The sequence below is a fragment of the Astyanax mexicanus genome, chromosome 13 (genome assembly GCF_023375975.1).
Source record: "Astyanax mexicanus isolate ESR-SI-001 chromosome 13, AstMex3_surface, whole genome shotgun sequence".
NCBI lineage: Eukaryota > Metazoa > Chordata > Actinopteri > Characiformes > Acestrorhamphidae > Astyanax > Astyanax mexicanus.
The window spans coordinates 13,895,695-13,921,661 of NC_064420.1; the positions used below are offsets into that span (position 1 = coordinate 13,895,695).

At 39.5% G+C, this 25,967-nt stretch overlaps 1 protein-coding gene across 2 annotated transcripts in view; it reads right to left on the reverse strand.

Annotated features, from left to right (window-relative positions):
- Positions 1–1,965: 1,965 nt before the first annotated feature.
- pfkfb2a (6-phosphofructo-2-kinase/fructose-2,6-biphosphatase 2a) overlaps positions 1,966–25,967 on the reverse strand; it is a 46,364-nt gene continuing 22,362 nt past the window's right edge. The window contains exons 9-16 of one of the 2 annotated variants that reach the window (XM_022677580.2): positions 25,242–25,449; positions 17,038–17,184; positions 15,330–15,434; positions 14,106–14,235; positions 12,247–12,309; positions 10,670–10,734; positions 9,100–9,276; positions 1,966–5,315 (exon numbers count right to left, since the gene is read on the reverse strand). In XM_022677580.2, the coding sequence (XP_022533301.1) occupies positions 5,262–5,315; positions 9,100–9,276; positions 10,670–10,734; positions 12,247–12,309; positions 14,106–14,235; positions 15,330–15,434; positions 17,038–17,184; positions 25,242–25,449 (949 nt within the window). In that variant the 3' untranslated portion in view covers positions 1,966–5,261. Of the gene's footprint in view, positions 5,316–9,099; positions 9,280–10,669; positions 10,735–12,246; positions 12,310–14,105; positions 14,236–15,329; positions 15,435–17,037; positions 17,185–25,241; positions 25,450–25,967 lie in introns of both variants that reach the window. The other variant, XM_022677579.2, reaches the window with a different exon arrangement.

The following is a 25,967-nucleotide window of genomic DNA, read 5'->3' on the forward strand; positions in this document are numbered from 1 at the left end:
CTTCTCCAGACTGAACTGGACATGATGACAGAAACAGCACAAGAGTTGCCCACGTCCACCTAAACGGAAATAAAGAGCTGTTGTTTTTGCCCAAGCAGGATATTCCTCAGGCTGGCAACCACACGTGAAAATACGGCAGAGCCAACCACGAGACATCAGTGTGGTTTTACACAACTGTGTAATTGTGAGTGGGTGGATGGATGGATGCTTTAAGTTTCTGGTGCTTTAAGTGCAATTGTGCACATACAGAAACATGTATACTCAAGTATACTCAACGTAAAGTTATATCTATATTACGCAATTATATGGTAATTAATATGCAAATATTTTGCACCTCATGTTTTTAAACTAGTGGTGTCAATCGATTAAAACATGAATAAGATTAATAATAACAATATTCTGTGATTAACTGCGAATAACTGTTTTTATAGTGTATTTTTAAATAGAAATAAAAGATGAATGTAAGAAATGTAAAAAGCAATTATACTTTTATTAGTGGTGTCAGTTAAAATACTAGTATAAATTTGTATGTTGGATGGGAGATAAAGCCAACATGGGGGGCTGGAATAAAATTGCCTCTATCCAGTATAACAAACTGGATAGAGGAAACTTTATTTTAAACATCTCAGCTTGGTTGTAAGTATTTCTTAGAATTAGAACTTAATTTGCTAAGTATAAAAGGGCATTTTCACACCTGTTGTTTGTTTCTATGATCTGGGTCAGTTGATTAATTTTTGTTTACTTGGAGCGTTTTCTCCCTCTGTATGGTTTGGTTTCACCAGGCATAAATCTAAACGCACCAATAAACATAGTAGTAGAGTGCGAGCAGTGAATGCAGCACTGAACGCATGTATAAACAGCATGGAGCAGCAGAGACAGTGTTTGTTTATAGCAGTATACTATCTGGCTAACATTTTAGATTAAACTGTGCTCAGTTAAAAAGAAGTATATTTGATAGCTGGGTCAGACCCAGACCAAATAACATTCTCACAACTTGGTGATGTAATTAATTGGTTAAGCCTAAAAGCACATATAGAAATATCCAGTCAGTCCTACACCATTTTTGGTGGTGCTGTTACTATTACTACTACTAACTGATTTTTGAGTGTGTAGTATATATGTAGATATAATTTTAAGTTGAGTATTTTTGAGTATACATGTTTTAGGATGTGCACAATAGCAATAGTACACTTGAGAGGAGTCTCTCATTACTGTTCTGATATTCACTGCACTGGGCGGAGTACTTTCCAGAGGTGTATCTGGTTAGTGTTCTGATATTCACAGTACTGGCTGGGTGAAGCACTCTCGAGAAGGTTATCAACTAAGTGTTCTGATACAGTACTGGCTGAGTGAAGCACTCTCAGTGGGGGTATCCAGTTTTCTGATACTTATTGTACTGGGCCAAGGGATGTTCTTTCGGACAACATTTGGAGAAGGGTATCCAATTAGTGTTCTGATATTCACTGTACTGGGCTGAAAGATGTACTCTAAAGAGAAGTATCTGAGTCCAGTTAATATTTTGATGTTCACAGTATTGAGCAGTATTTGAGAGTGGTATCTGGTTAGTGTTCTGCTACTCACTGTACTGGTCTGAATGATGAACACTTGAAAGGGGTAACTGGTTAGTGGTGTTAAAAGTCTTTATTCTTCCTCAAGGCACGCTAGTTTTACACATTCTGCAAATATGGAAGAATGAGTCAATTAACAATAAAAAATGCTACACTAGTAAACAAAGCACACAGTGCACAGTACAACGTTTCCTTAACAGGGTTTCATTGCAGCCATATGCAAGCTTAACAGTTGCATCTAGTGTTTGAACAAGGAACTGTTGCATCCTGCAACGAGCAAACTTAGGCAGAGCTGTTGCAATCCTTCTTTTGCAAATAAGATCTGGTTTGAAAATAATAAGCCAATACTGATACATAGCTGAGAACAAAGAACAAAAAGAAAAACACCAGACTGGTCTTAGACATCAAATGTTTAATCTCTTTCATGCATTTTCACATTACCGTAACACATGACACAAAAAAAAATACAGATTAAAGAAGCAAAAAACATACTGAACATTTCTTCCTTTTCTGTGTATGAAGAGCCACTCTTCTAGCAATGAAAATGACATTCAACAGTATAAATACAACAGTAGTCATGAAACCTGAGCACAGTCCACCAAAAGGAGTCAACAAGAAGCTGCAGCTGAAGAATAATTACATCATAAAATCTAAAATTAAAAACATCTCAAATAAAAAAACATCACACTGAAAGATGTGATTAAAACATTCAATTTAGTCTGGCTTGAGGTCTGTCTGTCCAACATTAAGGCATTACCATTAAAATGCTGGAAAAAGGATGTTCCTGCAAAGTCAGTCATTTGTTCCAGCATTTTATAATGTTTCATACAGCAGGGGAGAAGGGGGTACAACATATTACTGGGTAAAAGGCAACATATATAAAATATATTTTAGGTAGTATCCTTAAATGCCACCTGTGGGAGAAGCTGTAATTCAGTTTTTACTAGTAAAAACACAAATTTAAAATCTCTAATAAACATTTTTTTAGATGGAAATTGTATCTCATTTATAAACTATTGAATGTTTACTTATAATAATGTAAAGTCATAATGCTATAATCCCTTAATGCATTTAGTCATGTGTCACCATTGATTTACATGGAATCTTATTCTCTCATCTACAGTGTTGCTTTAAAGTTTTTAAATCCTTTTCTCTATTTCTACAAAAGTTAGACCTCAAACATCAGATTTTCACTCAAACTTAGGCAGAAAATTTTAGGTCAAACTTATGCAGAAAAATAGAAAATCCTAAAAACCACAACAATTAGACCAACCAAAGCGTGTTTGCTGTGTTCCACTACTCGTCTTTTGCCCAATTAGGTGAAAAGCAGTGATGCAAAATCAGAGATAAAAATCCAAAAGGCTAAATGATAACAAAATCAGAAAAAAAACAGAAACAAATAGTGGAAAAGAAAGGGAAGACAAACTTCAGAAAGTTAATACTTGAGAAGGCAATGAAGAAGACATTGATAAAACAAGGACTCAACAAACATCAAGAGCAACCAAAGAGCTAATATATTCATTTACGATTCCACTCCCTTTAGTTTTTAATCATGTCCGATTAACTGATTGTCCACTTTCTCAGTTTTGACTAATGATTTGACTAATGACTAATGATTTGTATGAATCTATTTCCATGCTTTTTTGGAATTTAAAACGTAAAAAAAAAAGTATCAGCAGTATCAATATGTGAGGTAATTAAAGGCTCAACAAACCAAAAAAAAACATTCATTCATTTCAATTTCAGCTACTATTGCTAGGATTGGGCAGTATTCATATTTTCACTTTTTTTCATACCCTCATTCTGTGTCAAAATATTACCGGAGTCAAGATCGGTATAACACGCCTTTTCTGTCAGAGCATAGCTGTTTAAAATTCATACAAACTCTGTGTAACTATACATTTTTCTAACTATACTCTGAATGAACACATCCTTACAAATATAGAGGGATGTTAATATTTACTTTAAATAATATTTTGTATATTTTGGAGTTAAAAATTACAAGCTATTTAAACATGTCCAAAGCTTCCCTTTCAACCCTGTCATTTTGGGATAACTCCGGCCCTTTAAGGAAGTAACCTTTGACATCAGTGACATCACAACTGCCGTAAATCAGAAGAGACCTTAGCATTAGCATTAGCTTAGTTAGCAAAATAGCTAACATTCTGTTGACCACAGAACACACTCTGACTGACTGAAACCTCACTTCTAAACGTTTAGATGTAAATGATAAATATTTTAGCTGTTGGATAAAAAGAAGGCTGAAACTGAGTTTTTTCTGATGGTTGGACAGTTCTTTAGCCAACTCGCTAAACTAGCCTTTGGTTAGCTAGCACAGCTCCCCTAATTTCAGCCACCACTAAACAAACACTGAGAATCTAAGATGACTCTAAATAAACGCTTAAAACACCAAAATAAACAGGTTTCGTGAGAAAAATATGTGTAATGTCCAAGAGTTGTTTGACTTTGAAAGAAAATATATATATATTTATATATATATAATATTTTTGTCATCATCACCATTTTTTTTGGCTTAAAACCGCTTGTATTAACAGTTAAAAATATGTATAAGTTTTAATTTAATAATTATAACAGCCGTAATATTAATAATGTTTGTAATAATGTACATATTCTTATTGCTTTGTCCATTTTTGTGGGACATGTAAAAAAAAAAAATGTATCGCATGTGTTAACACTTTAACATTGACAGCCCTCATTTGTTTTACGTGCAGAATTACAGCACTGTTAGAAATAGTGCAATTTGCAAAAGTGGCTGATATTATGGGATGTTCAATGCTAGGGAGCACTGTACTTGCTCAACCACACATACATCGGGCTGAGTATCAGCATTTAAAATAAAAACTACGCTAAATGTGACAGATTATGTGGAGTTTGAACTCGTAGCTGGCCAGCTGTGCTATGATTAGTTAGCTAGTTAACGGGCTTAATACCACAGCAAAGACTGTGTTCTTCCAGCTAACTGAGACGTAAGTCACTCACGTTTAGAAGCTAAAGCCTCAGATCTGTGAGCACACAGTGAACTGGACGGTTTTGGGAGTGTTTTCTGCTGTTTTTAGTCAGTTCATCTAGGTTTGTTTGCTTTTCCTTTCATTTGAGCATGTCACTAAACTCACAACTACACTGGGCTTGTTTTTGACTTCACTACTCAGTCATTTCCCACAGTGGCCTGTGGCCGTTTTTAATGCACATAAATTAATGATTCATGTTTTTTTGATACATTAGATAAATTGTAATTTTAAATGTTGTCCTCATTGAGAGATCTGTTTTATTACTGTATTATTGTTACACCGCCCAATCCTAGCTATTTCCCTGCGCTGATTACATCATCCAGTTGACTCCAATGATGTTTTTATATGATTCCTATGTTTTAAATCTAACAAATATCATAAGAACAGCCATAAGAACGTTATTCTTAAAGGTCAGCTTCTCAGATACACAGCTCACAGATGTATATATATAAATCATGATTACAGTTACTAGAGAGGCAGCTGGTGGCATCAGTCAGTAGTATTACAGATAGAGATGATTACAGATAGACACTTTGACACACTGAGTAATGGGAGTGCTGCTAGAGGAGCTGAATCACATGCTGGAGCGGCTTGTTTTGGGCGTGGAGCTGATGTAACTGGTACAATAAGAGTCATACAGGTGGAGGCCTAATCGCCTGTTCCTTCATTTTTGGACGTTGTCATCTGAGTCTGTGGCACTGAAGCAGTTAAGAGTTTCCTGTGAAGAGCAGTGAGGATTACAGAACACTGTCATTTACAGAAAAACAAGAAAATACAGAGCTATTCCATACAATGATAACAGAAATATTTCAACGAAGGCACTATTGTGTTGCGTTCTTACTATAGAACAAAACAGTATATGTATATGTTCAGTACAGCAGTTGTATTAAACACAGACATTTGAATTGAAAACAAAAAAGAGAAGATATGTATTTAGGAGAGTAGTACTTGACGATATGACCAAAATACAGTACATATCACAATATATTTTGGTATATATTTGGAAACACCTTAAATTCACAGTTTTTTCATTAATTTAAAATATTCTGCATTGTAGATTAATACTAAAGTAATCCAAACAAACATGAAAGAAGAAAAATATGGAATTATTTAGTGTTTTTTATTTTAGATTCTATAATACATTTTAAATTCTAGAGTAAGCACCTCTTGTTTAGATGACAACTTTAAACATCTTAGCTGGATTTTCTCAGTCAGCTTTATGAGGTAGAGTCACCTGGAATTCAGGCTTTCAGTTAACAGCTGTGCTGAACTCGTCAAGAGTTAATTACTTTAATTTCTTGTCCTCTTAACGTGGTTGAGAGCATCAGTTGTAAAGTTGTGAAGAGGTAGAGTTGGTATACAGTGAATAGTCCTATTTGAGTAATGTAATACATATCGTTGCAAGAACTACTCAACTAAGTAAAGAAAAAAATATATTAAGAAATGAAGGCATTTTAAAAGTATTCTCAAGTGCAGTAGCAAGACTAGGGCTGGGCGATATGGAAAAAAATCTTATTACGATATAGTTTTTCATATCAGCCGATATCGATATGTATCACGATATAAATCAAATCACTTTCTGTTACACTTAAAGGTTTCTATTTTTACTCAGAAGTGACAGAATAAGGGAGTTATGGACAAAATCACTAGCAGGCTCAGAGCCTTGTGGACAGACACTAGGATGTTAACATCTTGCCAGGTGGGTACAGCTTTTAAATTAATTTTAAAAAGGGGACAAATATATAAACTAAAAAATATGTAAGACCCTTTACATTATATGTCTGTTTAATTTAAATTGCAATAACACTTTATTTATTTTTATAAAATTATATTTAATCAAAAGATCATTCCCCTCCCTGAATGCAGGCAACTACATAAAGCAAAATACAAGAGTATATCACAGTGTTCATTTTGACAGGTGATTTTGATACAGTCTTAGTCTTTTCACTAAAATGTATAATAGTTTTAGTTACATTTTAGTCTATCGGATATTATTAGTTTTAGTCAGATTTCAGTCTAGTTTAATTTTGGTCATATAAAAAGTATGTATTACATATGTTTTACTGTTTTTCTATTTTCTATTTGTTGTAATTTTAGATAATTTACTGCTTATGTTTTTTTTTAAATAAGAGCCTTTAGTTTTTTTTTCATTTAAATTAAGCTAACATTTAAATATTTAAAAAAAAAAGTGGCCTATAATGGAGGTGGGAGGAATAAAGTCAAGTTTCTGAAATGATCCACTTCTACTGCAGTACAGATTTATACTAACATTACTGGCTTTCAGTAGACTAGACTTACATTACTTAAGTGTATTTAAAACTCCAGTTCAGTAACAGCAATGTTTAGCTCAGTTCAAATACAGCTAGACAGATTATATAATCTTCTGTATTTAGTAAAATATCCAGCATAACAGACTCTCTATCTGTTAAAAACTATAAAACACAAAGACAGAGGAGAATGCTGCCCTCAGGGTTTTCTAACAGAAACAGTGAGAGTTAGGAAAAAAGATGGAAAGTGCTTCCTTTCTGTGTGTTTATATACTAACCCCTCACTCGTGCTGAAGTTAACCTTAATTTACACGAAACGTGGATTAACACGGCTAACGTGCGTTACCCATTAGTTTATTAGAATGTAAAAAGCAGTGAAAGCATCTTAGCTAATGATGACAGATTGCACAGATCCCTTTTACACCTAAACATCGCTAACTTTAAACTGGAGACAAGCTAATCTAACTAGCAGCAAACAGAGCAGCGTTTACCTGCCTTCAGAAATCTGAACAAGCTCACCTCTCTAAATATCTTGGAGACGCATGCCTCATATTTAAAAGGTGAGTTTTCCAGTGTAGCGCCGCTGAATAGTATAAATGAAGTTTATCCAGTAAATGGGAGAGAAGGAGCCGCTATGTGAGGAGTTCAGAGTGGAGGGGCTCGGGGGGTGGGGCGGAGGGGGATGGTGGAGAGGGGAGGGGAGGGGAGGGGTTGTACTGGGCTGAGCAGCAGTTCAGCGTGCTGCCTGGTCTCGTGCTGCGCCTTTTCACAACGCTACTTAAACGGGAAATAGAAAATTTAGTTTATCGAATTTCTCGCCCCGACTTATCGCGATATATAGTTTCCTCGATAACTATCGATATCGTTTTATCGCCCAGCACTAAGCAAGACCATCAAAAACATGATGAAACTGGCTCTCATCAGGACCGACCCAGAAAAGGAAAACCCAAAGTTCATCAGAGTTACCAGCCTCACCAGATATTGTGTTGTATTTTGGTTTGTTTAACACTTTTAAGTTACTACATGATTCCTTATGTGTTCCCTCATAGTCTGAATGAACTATTGAATAATTCAATAAAACGTTAAATAACAATTTAGAAACATGTTGAATGAGAATGTTTCCAAATCTGACTGGTACTGTATGTCGAAATCGAAATGTGTGCCTAAAAATTATATCACTATAAGACTGGTCAAGCTGGTTAGATTAGTAGGTTCTGTGGTTTGATATGATATGTGATATGATATGATTTTAATAACATAACTATGGCTGATTAGATAGAGTAGTTTCCTTTGTTTGATATGTCAAAATCAACATATCAAAAATGTGTCTAAAATGATTTAAATAATTTGTATTGGATTATATTGAAAGTTTAACTATCAAAGGTTAATAAAAAATGGCTTAACCGCCAGTGATGTCATACACATGCCAGTGGATAGGGCATCCAGATTCTCTGGTCACACTGTGTTCAGGACACACTGAGGTCAGCGTGGTCCCAGTAGAGTTCTATAACTCCTCAGAGTTATGTAAGAATCCAGTACCTCTCCCTCTATTTACAGATGGAGTGAGCACTATATGGAAGTTCTGCAACGCCCACTGAGTCATAGTTTCTTCTAAAACCTCCTATAAAAGCTTTACACTGCTCGTCCTCAGAAAGGATGTCCACACACACCTGAACATGCAGTGTTTTTACAGTTCCACCAATGCAGCCTAGTTACGTTTAGCCACCTCTTCATGCTGCAGTAGTGTACATTCATGTAATAGTATGTATTATACATATATGCATATACAGCTCTAAAAAAAACTAAGAGACCACTTCATTTACTGAATCAGTTTCTTTGATTTTGTTATTTATAGGTATATATTCATGAGTAAAATGAACATTGTTGTTTTAATCTATAAACTACAGACAACATTTCTCCCAAATTCCATATAAAAATATAGTCATTTAGAGCATTTACTTGGTGGGATAAACTTGGTTTTAATCACTGTTTTCATGCATCTTGGCATGTTGTCCTCCACCAGTCTTACACACTGCTTTTAGATAACTTTATGCCACTCCTGGTGCAAAAATTCAAGCAGTTCAGCTTGATTTGATGGCCTATGATCATCCATCTTCCTCCTGATTATATTCCAGAGGATTTCAATTTGGTAAAATCAAAGAAGTCATCATTTTTGAATGGTCTCTTATTTTTTTACTGTATAATGAGTTTATCTCTACAGATAAGCACACTAACTGGTTTCTCTGCGAGCTCGTCAGCCTCTTGTGTGGAGTCCAGTGCAGGAGGCAAGGGGGTGTGAGGTGGGTTTCCTACACTGAAGAGACGCGGACGCTTAACCTGGTCTCGACTCGACATGGGCGTGAAACTGTTCCTCCGCAGCAGAGCCGGTGGTACGTCCTGTTTCTCACAGCCCTGCTTACACACACACACACACACACACACACACAGAAAAGGAATATGTGACATCTTCCCAGATGAACAGCCAACTTAAACATATTCCACACATCTGCAGCTCAGAGAAGACAGACTGAAAAAAATATGAAAACACGTGTCCAGCATACTGCATATAAACCAGTCAGTCTGAGAGAAATAATGAGAAGAGAAGAAAATAAAGAGAAAAGAAATAAAGAGAACAGTAGACAAATAGAAAGGAGAGAAAATAATCAAAGTGAAAAAATAAAGAGAAGAGAAAATAGGACAAATAGACAAGGAAGAAAGAGATCAAAAGAGAAATAAAGAAAAGATGAGAGAGGAGAACAGAAGAGAAATAAAGAAAGGAAGAAATGAGAAAACAAAGCATATAAAGAGAACAGAATAGAAATAAACTGAAAAAAATGACAGACAAGAAAACAGGAGAAAAAAGTGAAGAGAAGAGAAGAGAAGAGAAGAGAAGAGAAGAGAAGAGAAGAGAAGAGAAGAGAGGCATGGCTGAACAGTGTAAATCTCAGTAGAGTTTCTGGCCACAGACTTGTGGTTTATATTAAAGGGTCACTGTGAGTTTTCACCATCAAACCACAAGCTGAGCTGTGTTTCTCTAACCTACACACTCACACACACACACACACACACACATGCTGAAAACCAAAGCTCTGTGTTGATCCTCAGTCTACTTTTACATTTAAACTTTTAAACAAGAGGCAACAAGCACATATATAGCTGGGCCTCTTTAGAGAAGAAAGATTCATACAGATTAAGCATTACATTATGACCACCTTTTTTATATACCAATTATAATTTCCACTAAGCATATAGGACTCTTTGGAGTTCTAGAATTACAGACTGTAATCCTTCTGATTCATTGCATACTTTACTACCCTCCTTTCCCCCAACTTTTTAAAGCTTAGGCCCTTACAAGACCACCACATAAGCTACTGCAGTGACACTGGTGGTGTATGAGGTGATAGTGTGTGTTGTGCAAGTACAAGTGGATTAGATACAGCAGTGCTGCTGGAGTTTTTAAACACTGTGTTTACTCACTGTTCACTCTATTAGACACTCCCTATTATAGCTGCTCCACCTTGTAAATGTAAAGTTAGAGACAGATCTACTGATACCAGCACAACACACACTATCACACCACCACCATGCCAGTGCTGACCTAACACACACTAAATAGCTCCTCTGATCATTAAAGAACAAAGTGAAAGTAGAATAATAATGTATGCAGAGAAACAGAAGGACAGTCTGTGATTATAGAACTTACTAAGTGCTCCAATATGATTAATAATGTGCTTCGAAACAAGAAGAAGCAAAACAAGAAACTATACAGCACACACATAAACCAAATTCATAGAAATGTTGTTACCAGAGGTCGGTTCCGGTGTGTGTTCACTGCTTCAACTTTTAGGTCAAACATGTCCACTTTACAACCTTCAAAAAATAAAAAATGCAACCATAAATCAATAAATATGCATTATAAACAGCAATTATGTTGTCATGTATCATACAGAGATTGCAGAGTGAGGGCACAGGCCTCCCATGATTAGTGAGAGAGTATTCAGGACATCCCAAACTTAAACAACCTTACAACTAGGCTAAAATTACTTAAGTGCTTAAGTTAAGCAAAACTAAGACAAGTAAACAAAACTGTAGTAAAAAAAAGATTTTCTTTTAAAGTCAAACGAGCGCTGGATGTTAATCTACACAGATTTCTCTTCTGAAAACCTGTTTATTTGGGTGAGTAAAGCGTTTCCATTTATTTACAGTAAGCTTAGATTACCGAAATTTATTAGCATTAATGGCTAACTGCTCTACCAGTGGTAGCTGCGGTTAGCAGCAGGCTATAGGCAGATAATACTCCCCTCTGAACAGGGAAATACAGATTGCGGTTAGCGGGTAATGCTAATGCTACTCCAGGAGTGCTAGCCGGGGTTAGGAGCAGGCTACAGGCAGATAATACTCCCCTCTGAATGGGGAAATAGTGAGCACAATTAGCGGGTACTGCTAATACTACTCCAGCAGTGCTAGCCGGGGTTACAAGCAGGCTACAGGCCAATAACTCTCACCTCTGAACGTGGAAATAGCGAGCGCAGGTAGCGGGTAATGCTAATGCTACTCCAGCAGTGCTAGCAGGGATTAGATGCAGGCTACAGGCCAATAACACTCACCTCTGAATGGGCAAATATTGAGTGCAGTTAGCGGCTAATGCTAATACTACTCCAGCAGCGCTAGCCGGAGTTAGGAGCAGGCTACAGGCCAATAATACTCCCCTCTGATTGGGGAAATAGCTGTTAGCGGCTAATGCTAATTTTGCTGGAGAACTAAACTGAAACTCCTGAATACACTGCAATTTGATGGAGTGGCTTTACTGCTCCCTACAATGTGACTGGTAAAATCCATACATAAGGCGCACTGTTGATTTTTGGGAAAAATAAAGATTTTAAGTGTGCCTTACAGTGCGAAAAATACGGTAGTTTTTTCATTGGATAAAATGCGTATATCTGGAGGATTCTGGTCATGAAGATTTCTGGAAAGCTGAGAGGTTAGTGCTGTCATCATGCCACGCTAATGATTTGGTGTTCGAGGGACACAGTATTGATCTTAGAGAATCCTCATGTCTGTGCTACCGCCTGGCACTCCCTTTTTAGCTGGCCTGCTATAGCGAGGCCTGCTGGGGTCAGCCTTTACCTGTTTTACCTTACATTTTATCTTGTCCTTACAGTCTCTAAAACTGTACATGTTATCTGCTGCAGTGGACTGAGGTTTTACACATCTGGCAGCTGAAAACAGAGTCAGAGTAGAGTTCACATGTCCTGACCGGAGGTTATGTTTTTACACATAATGAGGGTGTATAACTGAGCGCGGTGAATGAATAAGTGCTTTATTTGTGGACTAGGAAACTATGTTGTTCCAGGAAATGCACAGACTGACACAAGTATTTACCATAAGCAACAGGGGTGAGCTTCAGGACCACATGGAGGGGGCACTTCAGATACGGCAAGTCATCTGCGGCAGAAAACACAGAGTAAGATTTTTTTATATACATGAGTGCAGCTGCATACATATGACCTGTGCTGTGAGGGTCACTGGAATGCTGAGTAAGGGGGGAAAAGGGGTAGAGAGAAAGTAAGAGAATGCAGGAGAGAGACAGGAAAGCAAAGAAAAGTAGAGAAAATGTGTGTGTGTGTGTGTGTGTGTTTATCTGTGAGAGAGAGAGGTGCAACATTAAGGGACGCAGAAAAAGAGAGAAATAAGGTGCAACTACCGTAATTTTTGCACTATAAGGCGCACTTAAAGTCCTATATTTTACCAAAAATCATCAGTGCGCCTTTTAATCCAGTACCCATTATGTTTAAGTTTTTCCAGTCAGGTTGTAAGGAGCAGTAAAGCCACTCCACTGAAGTGCAGCGTTATACAGGGCATTCAGATTAGTTCTCCAGCACTGGGGCTGGAGTAGCATTAGCATTAGCAGCTAACCGCTATTTCCCTGTTCAGAGGTGAGTATTATTGGCCTGTAGCCTGCTCCTTACCCCGGCTAGCACTGCTGGAGTAGCATTAGCATTACCCGCTAACCACACTCGGTATTTCAATGTTCGGAGGGGAGGATTATCTGCCTGTAGCTTGCTGCTAACCGCAGCTAGCACTGGTAGAGCAGTTAGCCATTAATGCTAATAAATTTCGGTAATCTAAGCTTACTGTAAATAAATGGAAGCGCTTTACTCACCCAAATAAACAGGTTACACGCTAGCTCTTTCACCGCTCAGAGGGGAGTATATCAGCTGTGTTAAAGTGCATTTAATTATATTTTTAAGTATTTTAAGTATTCCAAACATGGAAAATTACATACTTTTAGCATAAATTAATGCGGACCTAAATACATACTAAATGTACTATTTTGGAACAACTTATGGCAACTTAGTTAAATTTCAGATGTAATTAGGCTATATTTAAATACAACACAAAAAGCATTAGATTGTGCTTTTGAGTGCTTTTTTCGTATAACTTTTGCAAACATTATTTTTAATACACTTGAAGTTTATTGTAAATGTACTACTTTACATATTGATGCACATATTGTGTATACCTTAATGCTACTGAAAAAAATACACTAAAATGCACTCTAAGCAGTTTAATTCCACGAAATATTTTCTTTCAACACAACGTATAATTGAAAGCATCTTGCTTAAAAATACATTTTATGAAAATACAGAGAAAGTATATTCAATGTTTGTTTTTATAAAGTATATTAAATTGAAAATGTACTTTAATTATTCTTTACATAATTTGAAACTGCTTTTAATTCTTAATTAAGTATACTTCATTTTCACAAGGGAAGAAGGGTGTGAGAGTGAGAAAGAGAAAAGAAAGCAGCAAATAGAAACAGAGAGCAAAACGAGTGTAAGAGTAAGAGAAAACAAAGAGACAGTGGCAGGGTGAGAGAGTATATAGGGCGTGGGAGGTTGTGTGCAGCATGTGGTTTTCCATGATATTGTTGTAAAATCCAAGGATTTCTCTGGAAAAAATGTTGTCTTAAAGGCAGCATATGTTGCCCAGAATGTACTTAAGAATGATCTCAATGTACTATTCTTCATTAACGCTCCATCACAGAAATGTACTGACACACCCCCAAACCAAAACAGTGTTAATTTTCGTCTTTTGTCCAAAGAACAAAAGAAAAGTGATCAAAAAATAGAAATAGAACCAGAAGAGTGTGAGATTGAAGGACAGTACACAGATAGTGAGAGAAAAAAATAGACAAAGACAGGGCAAAAAACAAAAGCATGAAACAGAGCGTCTCTAACCTGCACTCTTGTCCAGAAAGTATGCTAGGAGGCACCTCATGACGGCCTGGTGGCAGATGACCAGCACGTTGCCCTGCCTCTCCAGCTCCATTATCACTGGCTCCAGACGCTGCACCAGGTCCTGATAGGACTACAGCAAAAGAGAAGGAATAAATGGGCTGCTGAACAGAGGAACTGTTTTTCTTGATTGACTGAGACTCAATACATGTTTTCACTATGTGATGGCCCATCCCACATGCCTTTGAGCCAAAAGACATTGATGCCGCTTTTGGATGTGGCTAAAATAAAGGCTTCTGTTCTACACAGTAAAGTTTTAGGTTGTATTAAAAATGTATTAACTCAGTATTATATTCTGTATTTTAGTGTATGGAAAAGATTTGCCGAAGTAATGGCTTGCTCATGAGGTTCTATCTGCTATTGTTGATTTATTTATTTTTATTTATTTTTTTCAAATTTTCTCCCCAATTTTCATGGCCAATTACCCAACCCACTCATTAGGACTTCCCCCTTCACTAGTGATGCCGCAACACCAGGAGGGTAAAGACTAGCACATGCCTCCTCTGATACATGTAAAGTTAGCCACCGCCTCTTTTCCAACTGCTGCTGATGCAGGATTGCTGAGTAGCATCACAGTGCACTAGGAGGAAAACCCAGCGACTCAGTTCTGATACATCTGCTCACAGACGCCCCCTTGCTGTTCGACATCACCCTTTAGAGTGATGAGGAGAAAGAGCTCCATCTACCCACCCAGAGAAGGCAAGGCCAATTGTTTTTGAGCGACGCAAGGCATATTTTATGACGCTCTAAATCAAGCTGTGTGTGTTGATGGCTCGCCTATAAATCACTAAAATAGGGTTTCTTGACTTCCATGTGGACAAATGGCCACTCTAGTTTTAGTAGGCTCTGGGGGTTGAGCTAGGATGTTCTAACCAGTGGGTGGATTCCTTCTTTCTCTCATTTAAACAAAACGCACAGTGTAATGGTCCCTTTAAGACTGCAGAAGACTCTGTAAACAAGATAATAATGCGTCTCCTTGAACAAGATTTGGCAGCCTCAACCAGATGTGTCTCAGACACAGCAGTGTCTCATAACTATCCCAGATAAACAATGCCCTTCAGAGAGGCTCTCTTATCTTTTCTCATACAAACATACAGAACTAAAAAAAAAAGAGCTCAGTGTTTAAAAATCTGTGTGAAATATGTGAACAGAGTAAGCGATGCCCACCTCTCCTCCAGGGTATCGGTAGTGGTATTTGTCCTGATCTCGCATGGCGTACTCATCAGGATACATATGCTTGATCATGTCGTAGGACATTTCTTCACAGACTCCCTGAAACAACAATCAGAAACATTTTGAGAAACAGAACCAAAACAGTTTTATGCAAAGATTTGAATATTCCTTTTCAAATGACATTTGTTTAGCTGTGTGATTTAAATACACAAACATTTGTTTATCATGATGTTTATCATGTTAAAGCTAATTGATGAGTTTTTAGTATATGAAAGTGGCAAACTGTGAGCCTTAATACTTGTAAAAATAAAATCTAGTAGAACCTAAACAACTGTAAAATGTGCCAAATCCAAAACTGAAAAAGTGACTAAAAACAATTGAATTTGACATGAAAAGATTAAAAGATTTGACAAAAGATCAACATTTCAGTTTTTATTTCCAGGAATCTAGTCTGGATCGGATACACAGTTGAGAAGATAGCACTTTTTGTCTGAACCCACTTATTTTTCTTTTGCACAAAAGTATTGAAACATGCAACTGTAAGGCGGGTTTTGTTGTCCAGGTGTTTCCTGTTAAATTAATAATTCAAACAATAAATAGCATTCAGTTTCTAATTTGGGTTTTATCTGTGCAGACTGTACATTTATAGTTAGAGAAGTAACCAACATTAAAAGCAGAAAGCTGACTATGGGTGAAACACAAGCAACTGTGAAGCTGAGAGAAGATGGAAAATCTAAAGCTAAAGTTAGGAGAAAGAAAGGATCAGCTCATGATCTTAAACATACCAGCTCATCTGTGAAACACAGTGTAGGTAGCATTATGGTTTGGGCTATCATGGCTTATTTTGGGACAGGCTCATTAACATTTATTGATGTAAAGTGAACTCTATAGAAAGTCTTCAGAAACATTTTGTCTGTGAATTTAAAGAACGATGAAGCAAAACTGAATGGGAGATCTTTTATCATGCAGCAAGATAATGACCCAAAACACACTTCCTGGAAAAGCGTCAGAGGAGAAGAATGCAGAAGGTTAGTGATGTCAGTGGATCACAGACATGATGCAGTTTGCAACTAAATACTAAGTCTTTTTCACTTTAATTTACTTTTAAGCTTTTCTGTTCCAATACTTTTGCTCACAAAAAAATGGGTGGGTTCAGACACAAGGTGCTTTTATCTTCTGAACTGTGTATCAGATCCAGATGTAAATAAAAGCTGAAATGTTGATCTTTTGTCTCACGTTAATTACTTAATATCGAACTCAAATGTTTTCAGTCTGCAGCAGAAATAAAAGAATCAGCCTCTCTGTACCATTACTGGAGGGCACTGTAGAAGCACATTTAAAAGGCTAAAAGCTATCATAAAAACGGGCTAATTCCAAAACTCCATAAATGTACATCACAGTCTTGATTTGTAAATTCAAATTTGAGCATTTTTAACTTCAAACAAATCCACTCAGAAACAAGATTATAAATAATAATAATAATAATAACAATTATATATATATATATATATTTTTTTTTTTTTTCCCATTCTGTAACACACACAGAAACACACTAGCTACTGCCCATGTTTCTGTTAAACGTATAAAACCTTTCCTCAGGGTAAACAATGACGACAGCAGTGGCATGTTGATGGAAGCAGCAGCTGTAGCAGGTGGCAGAGTGGGCAGGATGCTTATGTAAGTGGGATGTGTTTGGACTCACAGCGTCGATCTCGTTGAGGATTTTCCATTGTTCGTAAGGCACACCCAGAGCTTCAGCTGTCTGGATGGTCCGTTTAAGCTGGCTGGTCCACACCTTCAGGTCCACCAACTTGTGGCTCTCCACAAAACCCCGCAGAGCACGAGCAAACTGCACAAACACAGCACAGAGCAGGTTACTGTACAGAATTATCATATATGGTCATATACGCACATAATATTGGGCATTTATTTCAAAATAGAGTATTTCTGAAAATTAGTACACAACACTATAGAAATGAAACTTTTATATAACTTACTCAAAGTAGTCAATGTACAGCTTGCATAGCAGTATAGATTTACTATCCTCTGAAAATAATCAGCGCACAGCCATTAATGTCTAATTATACCACAGTTAGTTCTGACCCTGCAATGTGATTGGCTAAAAGGCGTTCTATGAGTGTCACGTGGTCCCTGTCTGTTCTCGTGTTTCTGTGTTTATTTACCTTTTTCTGTGCCTGTCTCTGCTTGTGCCTGTGAGTGTGTCTCCCACGTGATCCGTGCTCCTCAGTGTTTCTTGCCCTCACCTGTGTATCATTTGTAACTCCGCCCCTTAGCCCCAGGTGTTCTCTGTTTCCCGTGTGTGTTACACTATTTATAGTCCGTGCTCCCTTTCCCTCGTGTCGGTTCTTGTGCTTTGTTAGCCTGTTGTGGTTGCGTCTCTGTGTCTCATGTTTCTTGTTTTCAGTTTAGTTTCCGTTTATTTGTTTATTTTTGTCTTTTGTTATCTGTATAATAAATACACTCGCATTTGCATCCGCTCTCCTCGTCCCTCCTTCACGCACCCTGACAGAAGAACCGACCAAACAATGGATGCAGCGAGTGGCGTTCTCCTCGTCCCTCCTTCACGCACCCTGACAGAAGAACCGACCGAACTATGGATGCAGCGAGTGGCGTCTACCTGGGTTCCAGATTGGCGATCCGCCGCACCTCCCTTTCTCGCGGCGTGCTGGAGGAGCAGCCTCCTCTCAACTCCTCAGCTAGCCGGCGCCGGAGGAGGAAAAGACGGCAGCGGCGTTCTCAGCGCTCCCGCTCGCCCGAGGAGGACCCTCTCAAGGGGGGAGCACTTTTTGGGGGGGCGCACCGTGTTGGCAGGGACGCAGGTTGTGAGGAGTCTTATTTCTGGGACTATGTAGACTTCCTCACACCTGCGTCCAGCTCGGAGGAGGAGGAGGGAGATTACCTCCCTACACCAGCCCGTCTGCCGTTGCCTCCAGGGGCAGTCCTGCCTCCCGCATGCCTTTGTCCGCCCTGGTTCCTGACCGGCGACCCAGCGCCCTCCGAGCCGGACTTCGGCGGCGACCCAGCGCCCTCCGAGCCGGACTTCACCGGCGGACCAGCGCTCCCCGCGCCGGACTTCACCGGCGGACCAGCGCTCCCCGCGCCGGACTTCACCGGCGGACCAGCGCTCTCCGAGCCGGACTTCACCGGCAGACCTACGGTCAACTCACCTACTCCTGTGGCCGTGGCTCCCGTTACCACGCCCACTCCCAGGCCCCGCCTTTCCAGGTCTGCTCCGAGGCCACCTGAACTATTTTCAGGAGCTGTGCCCAGGCTGGTCCCACAGACGTTTCCACAGACTTTTGCCAGTCCTGGGCACCCATCTATGTTTCTCGTGCCCCTGTCTCTTCCCGTTATGGTTCCTGTCTCTGTCTATGTTCCAGTCTCTGTCCCTGGTGGTTTTTCTGTTCCAGTCCCTGTCACCGTGTATGTTTCTGTCCCTCTTACTGTTTTCATCCCGGTCCCTTTGCCCAGTAATGTCCAGTCCCCGTTTTCTGTTCAGTCTCCTCTCGGGTGTCCTCTGTTCTAGTCTTGTGTTTTGTTTTTTGTTTTTTGGTTTCCACCCTCTCCTGACCGGCTCCTGGGGGTTTGTTTTTTCGCGCCCCAGGAGTTGCGCGTTAAGGGGTGGGTTCTGTCACGTGGTCCCTGTCTGTTCTCGTGTTTCTGTGTTTATTTACCTTTTTCTGTGCCTGTCTCTGCTTGTGCCTGTGAGTGTGTCTCCCACGTGATCCGTGCTCCTCAGTGTTTCTTGCCCTCACCTGTGTATCATTTGTAACTCCGCCCCTTAGCCCCAGGTGTTCTCTGTTTCCCGTGTGTGTTACACTATTTATAGTCCGTGCTCCCTTTCCCTCGTGTCGGTTCTTGTGCTTTGTTAGCCTGTTGTGGTTGCGTCTCTGTGTCTCATGTTTCTTGTTTTCAGTTTAGTTTCCGTTTATTTGTTTATTTTTGTCTTTTGTTATCTGTATAATAAATACACTCGCATTTGCATCCGCTCTCCTCGTCCCTCCTTCACGCACCCTGACAATGAGTGCTGTTATAAACCATGTAATGTAACCGAAGCTCTTCATGTATTACTCCACCACATACAGGTAACCTAGCAACAATTCAGCACTTATCATCCAAACAGCGCAGCTACAAACAGAGCAGTAATAAAACTATTTTAACTTGCTGAATTTTTATAACCACACAGGTTGTATTTTCTCATCCTCTCCAAGTCTATATTTTTTTTAATTAAAAAGAGATAATGAAATAATCACAATAATAAACTCTGTGCTATAATGTGCCTAAGACTGCAGCACAGCAGTGCCAATATTACACGTTATAGCACTCCCGGCCATGTATTATGCTTAAATACAGGGGTTGGACAATAAAACTGAAACACCTGTCATTTTAGTGTGGGAGGTTTCATGGCTAAATTGGAGCAGCCTGGTGGCCAATCTTCATTAACTGCACAGTTTTCCAACACACCATCAACCTGAAGTCACTAGTTCTTACGTCATTCAGGGGCGAGTATATTAGAGTGTAGCCTGCTGCTAACCCCGGCTAGCACTGCTGGAGCAGCATTAGCATTAACCGCTAACTGCACTAAGCGCTAGCTCTTTTGCCGTTCAGAGGCGGGTATATTGGTGGAAATCTGCAAATCTAAGCTTACTGTAAGAGAAATCTGTTTAGATTAACATCCAGCGCTTGTTTGACTATGTTTTTTTTTTTTAAGAAGTTTTATTTACTTTTATTCAGTGGCGAGACCTGCTGAATTAGAAGGGAAACATGGCAACACCACCGTTCCTGACTAGTGTTGCTTAATGCACCTTATAATCTAGTGTGCTTTATGTATAAAAAAAAGATCAGAAAATAAACGTTTATTGATAATGCGCTTGTGCATTTTATAGTGCAAAAAAATAGGGTTATATAATATTTGCAGAAATTTGAGGGTGTACTCACTTTTGAGATGTACTGTATATGCAGACATTTTTGTAGACAGTCATGACACGATAAAGACAATATATGAAAACCTTCAAAAGTCTTTAGACTTTAAAAGGCTTTATAAAGATTTCAAAACTATAAGAAATCAGCCATTCAGCTGTCTGCAAAATCATTTATATGCAAGAAAAACAATATGGCCGGGTCAGGCTTACCCATAAAACAGTCAACACACCCAAATCTACACTGACTCAGACTCAGACACAACAGCTATGCTCTGCTTCCACTCAGACAGTCAGACAGCGTGCTCTTATTAAGCTCTTTTTTTGTGGAGCTGTAAAAACACAGTGGTGAGGGTGGATGTTTTGATTCAGGCACTATTCAAGCTGTTGCTGCAGATCTAAATTTGGGTTCAGTTTCAGGTTTGCATAGATGTGCAGATTCCAGTGTCAGAGCCAGAAACAAAATTCCAATAAATAAAGACATCAAAGTTGATGAACAATCTAAACTAAGAAAAAAAAATGACTTTAGTCAGATTAGCCAAAAATAACACTTGGACTGGCAGTTGATTTTCTGTTATTATTCTCATGGTGGTGGTGTATAAGGTGTTAGTGTGTGTTGTGATGGTATGAGTGGATCATACACAGCAGTGCTGCTGGAGTTTTTAAACACTATGTTCACTTACTGTTTACTCTATTAGGCACTCCTAAATATAGCTGCTGCATCTTGTTGATGTAGTCAGAGATAGAAGCTTTCAATCTGTTGCTGCACAATTTGTGTTGATCATCCTCTAGTCCTTTATCAGTACTCAAAGGACTCTGCCCATAAGTTTATGCCCAAGGACTAAAAAATGTGCGGGTGTATGCATTTTGTGAGACACAAGGCATCAGTTAAAATTGACCTCTTTTCAATTAAATTACTTTAATTAAAAAAAATATTTTGGCAAAGTACTACAAAGCAAAAGCACACACGAGTACCAGTACAAACTGGTAGGAAATACTGGTACCATTATGTTACTCAATATATAATAGTAGTACCATATTGGTATAGGAGTACTGTAGCCATACTATTGTATTCTGTATCCAACCTTTATTTCTTGCAAAAACATGGTTATGATGTATCATCATTACTAAACAGCCTAAAATGTCTCACAGCATCACACATCAGAGCTGCATACTGTAAATGTGTGACAGCTTTCCTAACCTTCATAAATCCATCTGGATTCTGTGTGGTTTAGGGTGGGAGTACCTGATGCTGCTCTGACTGTAAAGGAAGAAGACAGCGAGTTCTGTCTCATCATGTAGCTGTGGTTAAAATAATTATGGCATTGGATTCACTAGAAGGGAAAATCATTCCTTTTATTGCCTTGTCTTCAAGAGAAGTACTTATACAGTTACTGCCTGCCTAGAAAAGGTTTTTATTATTAACGTGATGAAACTAACCCCTAGGGATGCATCAAATATTTGTCAGAACACTGAAAACATTCAACTAAAAATAGCAAAGAAATGACCTTCCATTGTTTGGCCAAATAAGTGGAAAAAAATATATATATTCTATATATAATTTATGTAACTTGGCAGGGAGCCAACAAACGGCAGGTTTGAGTTCATGTTTACACTCTACTCACCCAAATTAAAATAAAAAACACATTTAATCTGAATTATTGTGCTCTGTTTATGATCATTTATGATCATTCCCAAGACGGCGGCGCGCAGTAGTGCAGCGGCTTCTCACGCTCCTAGCGAACACCCTTTTTTGAGCTGTTTTTAAGTCGGTTCTGAACCCAACTTTTGAGATTTAAGGACAGTTTGGTCAGTAAAACAGAAACTACAGACAATAATATCCTAGCTAAAGGCTAATGCTAACCGACCCCTGATTCCGTCGCTTTTCCTGTCTATCATCCGCTCTCTAGATAACAAGTTGGATCTGCTGCGGCTGAGGATGAGTGTTTCTGAGGAGATGAGGAACTGCACTGTGATTTGTCTCACGGAAACCTGGCTGAACCACACCATGCCGAACTCAGCCTTCCAGCTCGCCGACCGGCAGCTCTTCCGAGCGGATCGCAGCCAGCTATCTGGGAAAGCCCGGGGGGGCGGCTTGTGCCTCTACAGAAACAAAGGTTGGTGTACAAACTGCATGTTGACTGTGAAGTGTCGCTCTCATTTTCTGCCTCGTGAGTTTTTGGCGGTGTTCATGATAGCTGTTTTCATAGCACCGGATGCTAATGCTAACAACGCGCTGAAGCAGTTTTATGACAAACATCAGCTCGCTTCAGAACAAGCTTTCGGATGCAATCTACGTGGTAGCAGGGGATTTCAATAAAATAGTTTTAATAAATGGGAAATGCTTTTAATATAAGCTATTATTATTTCCTATAAATTAATAAACATAAATGTGTATTTATAGATATAAATGTTTGAATGAGCTTCATTACACTGTCTAGTGAGCAGTATATAAGTTTTTTTTTTTAAAGCAAACTTTAATTACTTTAATATGTAAATATTAAATTACATATTAATATTTTAAAAACCCACCAGAGAAACAATCTCAGCAGCCTTTCTCCTCGCTGACAGAGCCACTGTAAATCAGCAGAGATTTAACAAAGAACTGGAAAACCTGAAACTTCTCTTCCAGGCTTCTCTGGACGCTTGAAAGCGTAACTTAAATGTTTTCATACACTGCACTGAGAATGCGTATCAGGCAAACACCTGGTCTCTGATTGGATAGACGCATCGCGTTGGACGGATTCATTTGCATAAAGTTCAGCTCGGCTCAACTTTTCATCGCATCGCATCCCCCGCTCTTGACGCATCGGACCCATGATGCACCGCGCGACTGTGTTTGATGGAGGCGGCGCTTCCCATTGAAAATGAAAGGAATACAGTGTAAATGCACCATCAGCATGACACCAGCAGAAGTAAGGAGGACGCTGAGGAGGATCAACCCCCGGAAAGCTGCTATCCCCGGACGGGGGTGCTAAGAGACTGCGCAGACCAGCTGGTGGACATTTTCAATGCTTCCCTCATCCAGGCAGCTGTCCCCACTTGCCTGAAGACCGCCACCATCATCCCGGTCCCCAAGAGCTTCGCAGTGACAGGTCTGAATGACTACCGGCCAGTAGCCCTCACTCCGATAGTCACAAAGTGCTTTGAAAGACTGGTTCAGACCCACATCAAAGCCACAATCAATGTCACTGTGGATCCACACCAGTATGCATACAGGAAGAACCGATCCACAGAGGATGCCATTTTCTCCGGGGTCCACACTGCCCTCACCCACCTGGAGCAGAAGGATTCCTACGTCTGTATGCTCTTTGTGGACTTCACATCTGCTTTCAACGGTTCCTCTGATAACCAAACTCTCCTCACTTGGACTGAGCTCTTCCCTGTGCAACTGGGTCCTAGACTTCCTGACCAACAGGCCGCAGTCTGTGAGGATTCACAACATCTGGCTCCCCTCAGGGCCCCCTCAGTGTTGAGCCCCTTCCTGCTCACATATGACTTCTCACCTCTCCATACAGGCTGTCATATTGTGAAGTTTGCGGACGACACGGCAGTGGTTGGATGCATCACGAACAGAGATCCAGTCCAGCTACAGGCAGGAGGTGGAACACCTGGAGGGTTGGTACAGAGAGAACAACCTCTGCATCAATGTAAAGAAGACGAAGGAGATGATTGTCGACTCTAGAAGAGGCCAGCATGCCCACCTCCCCCTGCACATTGGAGGATCTGCGGTGGAAGTGGTCGACAGCTACAGGTACTTGGGTGTGCACCTGAGCAGCAACCTCACCTGGAGCAACAACACTTCCACTCTGGTCAGGAAGGCACATCAGCGGCTCTACTTCCTCAGGAGGCTGAGACGAGCTGGACTCGGGAGCGCAGTCCTCACCACCTTCTACAGATGTGTGGTGGAGAGCGTTGTGTGCTCCAGCATCAACGTGTGGCATGGAAGCTGCTCTGCTGCAGACAGGAAAGCACTGCAGAGGGTGGTGAAGGCTGCACAGAGGATTGTTGGAGTTAGCTTCCCCAGCACCACAGACATTTACACCTCCAGATGCAGGAAACGGGCCACCTGCATCAGGAAAGATTCCACCCACCCAGCACACGCACTTTTTTGTCCCGCTCCCCTCAGGCCGGAGGCTGCGGAGCACCAAGTGCAAAACAACCAGACTGAGAAACAGCTTCATTCCAGAAGCTGTAAGGTTCTTAAACTCCACCTTAACAACACACTGCACTGACACACAAGGACAAATTACTGTTTACAAACACTGTCACTTTACTTGCACTGAGACACTTTATCTTTTACTGCTCTAATTCCATATCATGCTGCTATAGCAAACTTGCACTCTGGACTGTCTACTATCTCTATTTATTTTTTATTTTTTAGGAGTTTTCACAAACTGGCTGTTTCCCAGCTGAAAGATATAAGCTTTACAGGGCTAAGATAGTAACGTTAGCTGAGGTAACTTAGCCTTAGCTTTTGTTTGTTTACCAAATGACTGGCTGTCTTTCTCTGTATAAATTTCACTTACATGTTACTAGAGTAGCACTGCTGAGGTAAATGCATGACTAAAATTGCATTGCTGAGGTGAATATATTGTGCTTTGTGGGTTGTGTCTGTTGGGATACTGAAAATGTGCTCAATAATGCAAAAATACACTTAGATCACAACAGACCTCTAAAATATTAGACACAAGACATTTGGACAAGACTGGACTTTCACTAAACTAAACTTGGCATATATACAAGTAAAAACGTCTATTAATCTGCTTCTAAACACAAATTCAGGTCTTCATTTCAAATACACTGACTTTCTGTTATGTACAAAATTATCAAAATACAGATATTTCACTGATGCTGTGTTTTTAGCTTTGCAAGTTTTTCTTCCTGCTAAACTGTCCCTTTAACTGAAAGAAAGGAGCACACTAATATATAAAGCACATGGCTGCTGTTTATTTAAAAGCCAGACCTCTTTTCCCCGGTTTGACAGGCCCGAGTCTCCACCGATCAGGCCCTGGATGTTGTGTTCACTCTCTCCATGCCGGCACAGGTAGATGGAGTGTGTGTGGACGTGGATGTTCATCAGGTAATAGACGATCTTGCTCTGGATGTAGTCCTGAACCCGGTTCACCAGAAAACGCTGACCCACGTTTATCACCTGGATAAAGGAGCGATCTCTGAAAACAGAAACATACACACCACTTCAGTCCTCTAACATCAGCACCCACTAGAGCTGCAACTAATGATTCATTTTGCTATTCGACTATTTCTGCCATGCTCTTCATTCTTTTGTGCCAAGCTTTCTTTATCGATTTAAAACAACAGACCAGAACAAAAGCCCAGAAGATATTTAAATGTGGAATTTTCTAATACTTATTGAGAAAATATGTAATCTGTTGTGTTTTGACACATTCCGTGAGCAAGCTAAATGTAAACTGAGAGAGAGAGCAGCTCTTAACCCTCCCCCAGTGTGTTTCTGTCCCCAGAACTTTTGTTGACATTGAAACTTGCCAACAAATTGTATAATCAACATTGCCAATTACGTCAAATTATCACAGCCCTAGTACACACTGTACGTACAGTTCAGGGGTGGGTTTCCCGAAAGCTTCGTAATGCTAAGAACTTCGTTAACTCGTACTTAAGATTGATCGTTAATTAAAGAGTGTTTCCCAAACCCGTACGTAACTAAAGTACT